Source organism: Octodon degus, unplaced genomic scaffold (genome assembly GCF_000260255.1).
Source record: "Octodon degus isolate 3935 unplaced genomic scaffold, OctDeg1.0 scaffold00288, whole genome shotgun sequence".
Classification (NCBI taxonomy): domain Eukaryota; kingdom Metazoa; phylum Chordata; class Mammalia; order Rodentia; family Octodontidae; genus Octodon; species Octodon degus.
Genome location: NW_004524864.1, coordinates 216,615 through 224,792, shown reverse-complemented (window position 1 = coordinate 224,792; position 8,178 = coordinate 216,615). Strand labels below are relative to the sequence as shown.

General features: G+C 45.8%; 1 protein-coding gene across 1 annotated transcript in view; it reads left to right on the top strand.

Moving 5' to 3' along the window:
* The window catches only part of Foxj2 (forkhead box J2), a 21,231-nt gene extending 17,604 nt beyond the window's left edge, over positions 1-3,627 (top strand). Inside the window, exons 10-11 of the mRNA XM_004647130.2 lie at positions 599-697; positions 3,311-3,627. Coding sequence (XP_004647187.1) covers positions 599-697; positions 3,311-3,399 — 188 coding nt within the window. The 3' untranslated portion in view covers positions 3,400-3,627. The remainder of the gene's footprint in view (positions 1-598; positions 698-3,310) is intronic.
* Positions 3,628-8,178: the final 4,551 nt, after the last annotated feature.

Here is an 8,178-nt window from a genome sequence, read left to right as displayed (position 1 = left end):
TCTTCTCTCTCTCTCTCTCTCTCTCTCTCTCTCTCTCTCTCTCTCTCTATTTCTTTCGGCAGAGTCTTCAACTCACTATGTAGTCTAGGCTGATCTCAAACCCTCAGCATTCCTCCTGTCTCAGCTCCTGCTGCTGGGATGATAGGTGTGCACCACCATGCCTGGCTCTGGAACTGATTTGTTCGCTTCATTGACTGAAAGGTTGTTCCCAAACACGCAAAACAAATAGACCTCAGTCCAGGACATTAGGTCTTAGATTGGGAGATTGGAGTTACTTGAGGACAAAGGAGGACATATGTTAGAGGCCCCATTGCAAATTGTGTCTCCATAACCCTTACCTGCATCCTATCAAGTATATCAGATCAGTGAAAAGAGACTTGATTGTATGTCTGTATTTGTCATGCTTGTAGTTTTGGTATTTCAAAATTCTGTTGTCCATCTCATTTTATCGTACACAATGAGCCTGGTAGAACTTGCAGGAGTCCCATATGTGAGGCAGGGAAGGGAGAAAAGATTAAGGAGAGAGGGTTCACAGCCCTCTCCCTGCCCTGCTGGGTGTGATGACCACTGCCCAGTGACTCTTGTCTTCTTTTGGCAGTGAACTCCTATGGGCACCCACAAGCCCCCCACCTCTACCCTGGCCCGTCACCCATGTACCCAATTCCCACCCAGGACTCTACAACCTACAGTCGCCCAGGTAAGAGCCCAGAAGTAGGTTTCACCACCAGGCAAGCCTTCTCTTCCCTGATGAGTTGTGTGCTTTCCTCTGACCTCAGCCTTGCTCTCTACCCTTTTGCCTGCGTCTGCCACGTGGGTGAGCTGTCATGGTTCCCAAGGCTGAAGGAGGGGAAGGGTCACCACCGCTGAGTTAGAGGTTTCATTCGTTCAGTCTTTTGTTTATTCACTCATTCATTCCTTTTTAAAAAATTAATTTTATTGAGAAACAAATAGCAGTGAGACAGTTTCAAAACAGGTTAGTAGGATAGTTACAATAATTAATACATTGCATATTGTTGTTTTCATAGTAGTTATTCATAGTACAAGATGCAGACATGATATCCTGTCTAAACACTATTAGTATGAATCTTTCATCTCATTGAATTAAGAGAAAGCTGTATATCTATCCTATTTTGTATATACAGATATATATATAGATATAGATATATGTTATATATATCTATATCTGTTATCTATACCTATATCTATGTGTATAATATTCCTTTTTCTTTTCTTTAAACGTCTGTTTGAGACAAGGTCTAACTAGACAGCTCAGGCTGGCCTTGAGTTCACTTTGTAGCCTGGGCTGGTCTTGAACTCAAAACAATCTTTCTGCCTCAGACTCCCGAGTGCTGGGTTACAGGTGTGTGCCACCACGCCTAGCTTCATTCATTCTTTCATTCATTCACATTTGGTGGTGCTGCACCTTAAACCCAGGGCTTCGCATGTGATGAGCAAGTGCTGTTCACCTGAACCATACCTACAGCCTGAGATGTGTTTTAAAATTAGATTATAATCACAGTCATGATGGAAGACAAAAGTGTAAGTATTAGCTGAAAATAGTCATGTGGGCCATCTCTGTCTGTCTAGCTTTTGAATCTAGATGGATACATTTACCTAGGCAAATAAAATGAATTCCTGACACTTTTTGTCAAGGGCTTGGGATTGAAGCACCTTTCATTTGTGGTGCTGGGGATGGAGCCCAGGCTGTGTGCGTTCAGGCTAGTGCTCTCCACTGAGCTACACACCCAGCCCAGGGCTGCACTGCCAGTGACAGTGAAGAGAAGAAACACTGAATTGTCGTAGTAAAAAGTTAATAGATCGGGGCATGGTGGTGCTAGCCTGTAACCCCAGCACTCCAGAGCTGAGACAGGAGGATTGTTGCACATTCGAGACCAGCCTGAGCTACAAAGTGAGCTCAAGGCCAGCCTAAACTGCAGAGTAAGACCCTATCTCAAAAAGACCAAAAAAGAAAAAAAGTTATAGGAATCTATATTTAAATACATGTAGATGGCTAGGTGTGGTGGTACATACCTGAAATCTCAGCACTTTCGAGGCTGAGGCAGGAGGATTGCTGTGAGTTCAAGGCCAGCCTATGCTACAAAGTGGATTCAGGGCCTGGCTAAACTGCATAGTGAAACTGTGTCTCAAAAATTTAAAAAATAAATGAATATATATATGTGTGTGTGTGTGTGTGTGTGTTTATAAAAGGCACTATCATCATCTAATATAACCACAGATGTTTTCCAGTTTTTGAATAACATTTAATGTTTTGTCCATGTGATATAAATACATGTTTCTGTACTACTGTTTCATAAAATAGCACATTCTTATATTTTATCATTATGACATAGTCTACATCAGTTTGTTTGTTTATTTTTTGATTTGGAGTACTGGAGATTCAACCAGGGCCTTCATAGTGAGCTGCATCCCCAATGCTTTTTAAGTTTTTTATTTCTCTTTTACTATTCATGTATTTTGGTTTTTGAGAGTCTTGCTATGTAGTTCAGGCTGGCCTTGAACTCCAGGTTATCCTCCTGCTTCATCTTCCCCAGTGCTGGGATTACAGGTGTGTGCAACCACATACCTTTTTTTTTCCATGTATGTATTTGGTACAGCGTCTCACTATGCAGCTCAGACTACTAATGATGCTCCTGTTTTCAGCCTCCCCAGTGCTGGGATCACAGGCACGCGCCATCATGTCCAGACTGGGTTGCCAACTACTCTGCATGCCCCGGGGGTGGGGCTGGCGCAGCTTATGGGACGGGGGATGGAACTTCTGTCCCTGCACTTGCCAAAGCAGACACTTAGTCTGCTGAGCTCTCTCTCTGGCCCTTTTAACTTTTTATAAAAAAATTTATTATTATTATTATTATTATTATTATTATTATTGTTATTGGCGGAAAACACGGATTGAACTCAGGCTCTTCCGCTTGCCAGGGAAGTGCTTATTCTACTGAGCCATGTCCCCAGCCCCTTATTTATTATTTTGAGACAAGGTCTCTAAGTTGCTCCGGTTAGGCCTGAACTTGCAGTCTTTCTGCCTCAGCCTCCCAGTGTGTGCTTTGTCCTGCTCTAGATAACATTTTTGATGGGAGAATAATATTTTATTGCCATGAAACCCAGTTTATTCTTACAGATTTTGTCAAACCCTTCCCAAAAGCATTCCTGTCTGGCCCATGACAGGAGTACCCCGAGGCTGATACAGCAGTAGTTTCACACAGCCTTCTTCATGATGTTACTTGGACTGAGCAGTGTCTAGGTGGATGGGCAGCTTCTCACCAGGCCTCTTGTGACTCTCTCTTCCCCATAGCGCACCACATGGTCCCTCGGCCTCCAGTCCCGCCTCCGGGTGCCAGTGAGGAGATCCCTGATGACTTCGACTGGGACTTGATCACTTAATGCATCAGAGCGTGGATATCAGCCCAGGGCCTGGTGGCGAAGTCTGGCCAGGGAAGAGAGCAGCCCGCCTGCCCCCTCCACCTGTACATAGATATATATCCTCTTTTTGTTCTTTCTCTGTCAGAGAAGCCACCACAAGATGCTGCCGAAGATACTCCCCTTTCTTGCCTCATTTTTCTCTCTTCCTTTCTGTTTTGTCTTCATTCTTTTAATATTATTCTAATTATATTATTATTATTCTTACTCTTGGTTATATACTATCCTCCATCTCTTGTCCCCACGTCATGGACCCAGTGTACACCTTGCTAATTTAAAATCATCAAGCTGGAAGATGAGGCCACGATAGCTGGAGAGAAAGTTGCAGATTCCAGTTCACCTTTCTCTTGTGGAGGAACTCGCCACTAGCCCCTCCTTTCAGCACTGAGTCATTTTCTGTTCCTGTCTTGTTTCAGGGACTGGGAAGGTCATGTTGTCAAGCAGAAGGGATCTGAAACTTGGCAGGTTTTACTCAATGGTGCTAATCCTGCCCTCTGAGGTCTTCTTTGTCCCTTCAGACCTTCTCACAATCCTAATTCCCCAGAGCGTGAGAGTAAGATCTTAACTAGATCGCAGCCTGGGAGGGTGAGCAGCTTCTGTAAAAGTGAGGGACAGTAGCCTGGGGAGGAGCATCTATGGGCTCCTCCCACCCCCTGTGCGCTAAGGATCCTGGGTTGGGCTCCGCTTCTATGGTAGCCCAAGTGGACAATATTCAGCAGTCAGTTAAGCGTCTTGGAGATGATTTCATTTTAGCCATTTTGGCTTTTAAAAACAATTCTCTGAAAACTAACTGCAGCTCTTGGGTTTAGAAATCATCCTCCTTTGCCCTTCCCCATCCGGCATGTATTATTTTGTCCTCTGCTAGTTGGCTGTCCAGATCTTCCCCTCATCTTATTTTTTTCCCTCTAGTTTTTGGGATTTTCAGGAGAATGGAAACCATTATCACTGGGTGTTATCTTGGCCCTGACGTGGTGTGGGAATCTCTCCTCACCAGTTATGCAGAATCACATCTGTGTTGTGGTGGGGGTGGGGAGGAGAGACAAGCGGGCTGGTGCAGATGTGGGGAGCGAGCGTTTCCTGTTTTTGGTTATTGTACTTTTTTGGTATGGGGAATCGAACTCTGGACCTGCACTTGCCAGGCAGGTGCCATGTGCTGAGCTCCCCAAGCCTCTTTTATGTATTTCCCTGAATAAGCAGATGCTTCTCTTGAAATTCAGATCACAGGACTTGAGAAGGCCATTGGGTGAAGGGCAAATGATGTAGACATGGGGTCATTAAGAAGAAGGCGTGAGGGTGGCCTCTGTCCTCTAGCCAGCATCGCCATGACCCAATCCCGCAGATCTTTTTTTTTTTTTTTCCTTCAGGTACCGGGCATTGAACTCAGGACCCTGTGCTTGCCAGGCAAGCGCTTATTCTACTGAGCTATCTCCCCTGGCCACTGCAGATCTTGGTGTACATTTAATATTCATTGTTGAGGTTGAGTTAGGAGATGGAGGAACCGTTTTACTTCTATCTTTTATTTGATTAAACTTTCCCTTTCTGCAAACTGCAGGACAAAGTGTGGTGTGAGCCTGGCCACGCTGTCCGTGCTGTCTGCTTTTCTTCATCATCTTTGCTTTCTTCATGACCTCCAAGCTGTCGGGCTTCCTTCTCCCTTTCCCCATCTCCCTTTCCCTTCAGGAAGGGAGCTCTGCACAAGAGTTTGTTGGAATCCAGTATGGCTGCATTAAGGGGCAAGTAGGGCAGTTAACTAAAGAGCACTTTATTTCTTTGAAGCCTTTGTCAGAAAGACAGGGCGGGGTGAGTGGCTTGGGTCTTGCATTGGGTTGGTAGGCACTTTGTGAGGTGTGACCCAGTACTCCCCTCTGGGGAAAGGAGCATTTCTATGGAGGTGGGAGAACACCTTTGCCCAGCACCCACCCTGTGCTAGGCAGTTCTTCCTTCTGTTCCAGGTGCATCCCCCACACAGCTACCCTCTGTCTTCCTGGGATTCCCCACTTTCCAGATTAACCCCCCTCTTGTTTAAGCCCCTGCCCTACTTGGGTCCACGCAGGCTTAGGAAGGGTAGACAGTGTCGTACCCATGGTAGCCCTGTGCTCTGTGTCTTTTGAGAGTGACTCTCATTAGGAGCTCTGGTGGCAGCTGGGGTAGCTGCTGCATGGGGCTGGGCCTGGAGACCGCTCTGCAGCCCCCAGGCTTGCAGCTCCTCCTCACCATGCTTAGCCTTGCTAACAGCGCAAGGCAAACCTGCCTTCCTTTGGGCCTCAGTTTCCCTTCCCCTATGTGAAATGGACTTGAAGTCTAGTCGTTGTTGTTGTATTGGGTGATGTGTACGAAACTGCAGGAGCTCATGCTTATAAGAGGAAATAGGGAGAAAGCTGTGGAGCAGGATAAAGGAGTAGCTGTTTGGTGTCAGTCCACCCATCCCAAGCTTCCTCTCCTCGTCCTTCCCATCCCCGCCCCCATGTTTCTGGTTTGGTGAGTCCTTCATGCCACCCATAATGCTTTGCATTGGTGCAGGCTGGGAAGGGGTATATGGTCTCACAAGTTGTGTTGTTTATTTGCATGCTTTCCTAATAAAAAAAGAAAAAAGGGTTTCCAGTTTTATCTTACTTGTACTGGTTTCCAATTTCTTTTTCCCAGGGTAAGAAATGTGAAAGAAGTTGGCTTCCATGGGCCTTCAGCCCCTCTCCCACCTCCCACCACTGGGTTTAATTAGTTGACCCCTGACTTTTTTCTGTGTGGTAAGATTGATGATAAGAATTAAGTGTGTGTCTTTAATATTACGCCTTTCAAATGCTGTTAGGAGACAGTGAACTCCTTTTGGGAGAATCAGTCACCCCTCATAGGTTGGCAGGTGGATAGACCCACATTGCTTGCATTCTAGGATATAGCTGAAAGATTCATGATGCTTTATCCTGGGGAACAGTTTTGTCCCTGTCTGGGACTTCTGGAAAAGGAAGCACACGAAATACTTACAGATATTCACTAGAGGGTTGTTTTTGTCCCCCCCTGTAAATGAAGGAATTCTAATTAGAGAAATATCATCAGAACAAAATTCCAAAGTAACAGAAACTCTGAAAAGGAGCCCAGAAATGTCAGATATTCATTGTATGTTCAGTCTTCATGATTATCATCCTAATACTCAATACGTTAACCCCAATAGTTTGAAATGTTATATGCCAGGTCTTATAGGATATGTTTAAGTTCCCGGAGCCTGGATAATTGTTTATGTTCCAAAGCTACCTCACTATGAGGTTTATTTGCTCCATAGTTAGAGGTTATGATATACTTGGAATGTCAAACAAGGGTCCATGAATTTCTTTTTTTTTTTTTTTGTCCCCCCCAAGCCTCATGTGTTCAGAGGTGGGGCTTTGGAAGGCAGTTGGCTTGTGGGGCTGCTATGTTCACCCCTAGACTTACCCACTGAGGAGTTCATGGTTGAATGCACTGCTGGAAGATGGAACCTGTGGGAAGAGGTGGGCTTTCTCATCTGGAAAGGTTTATTCTTGGCCCCGGCTCCTCCCTTCTTTCTCTGCTTCCTGGATGCCATGGACTGAACAGCTGTCCCCTGCCATGTCCTTCTGCCATGCCATCTGCGCCTGCGGTCCTGTGGACTGAGTCCTCCAAAACCATGAGCCAAGATTAATTTCCCATGTAAGTGACGGGTGCCAGGTGTTTTGTCTGAGCAATGGAAAAGTGACTAGCACACGCACACACCTCCTCCAAAGAGCTCTGAAGCCCTCCCACACTGGCTCTCTCTGCTGTCGTGGGCCCAAATTCATATGCTGAAGTCCTAAGCCATAGTACCTCAGCACATGGCTGTATTTAGAGATTGGACCTGCACAGAAGTGGCTAGGTTACAATGATTTCCTAAGGGTGGCCCTAGTCCAGGCTGTCTAGCCTCCTTATAAGAGACCAGGACACAGACACACACAGCGAAGAAGAAAGAGAGAAAAGATGGCATCTACAAGTCAAGGAGAGAAGCCTCAGAAGATTCTACCCCTAATGACGCTTCAGTCTCAGAATCCAGCCTCTGGAATCATAAGAAAATGAGTATCTGTAGTTTAAAACACTCAGCATGTGGTGCTTTATATTAGCTTCATCCCAAAGTTCATGTGTTAAGAATATAATCTCCAAAACCATATGCGAATGATAGTGATACAGGGAGAAAAACTGGGCTCGGGTGGGTGACCTCCAAACCATATAGGGAACCTCCAAATGACATAGGGAAAAACTGTCTCTGGACCTGACCTGCACGAGTTCCTGTTCTCTAAAACCGAAGAATGACTTTTAGGAACAAACGGAGGTTATGAGCAGAATATATTTATTGAGAGAAAGAAAGCTCCTGTCCCGAGAGAGGGGAGCCCGAGCGGGTAGTTCCCCTGGGTCCATGAATTTCTGAATCTTGGAAGGAGCCATGAAAATTTATAAACACATGAAATTTGAAAGGTAATTTGAAAGGACATGGTTAGCTTGTGGGCTCCTCCTAGTTCCTCCTGATTTGAGGCTTGTCTGCTCAGTACTTGACAACAGATTTGTGGTCCAGTGTCTCATCTCAACAGTTAAATACAGTGGGCCGGGGGCTGGTGAGATGGCTCAGTGGTCTAAAGCACCTACTTAGAACAAGCTTAGCAAAGCACAGGGACCACGGTTCAATCCCCCAGCACCACATGCCGGCCAGCCCCGCCCCCTGGTGGGCTGAGCTGGCCACACACACACACACACACACACACACACACA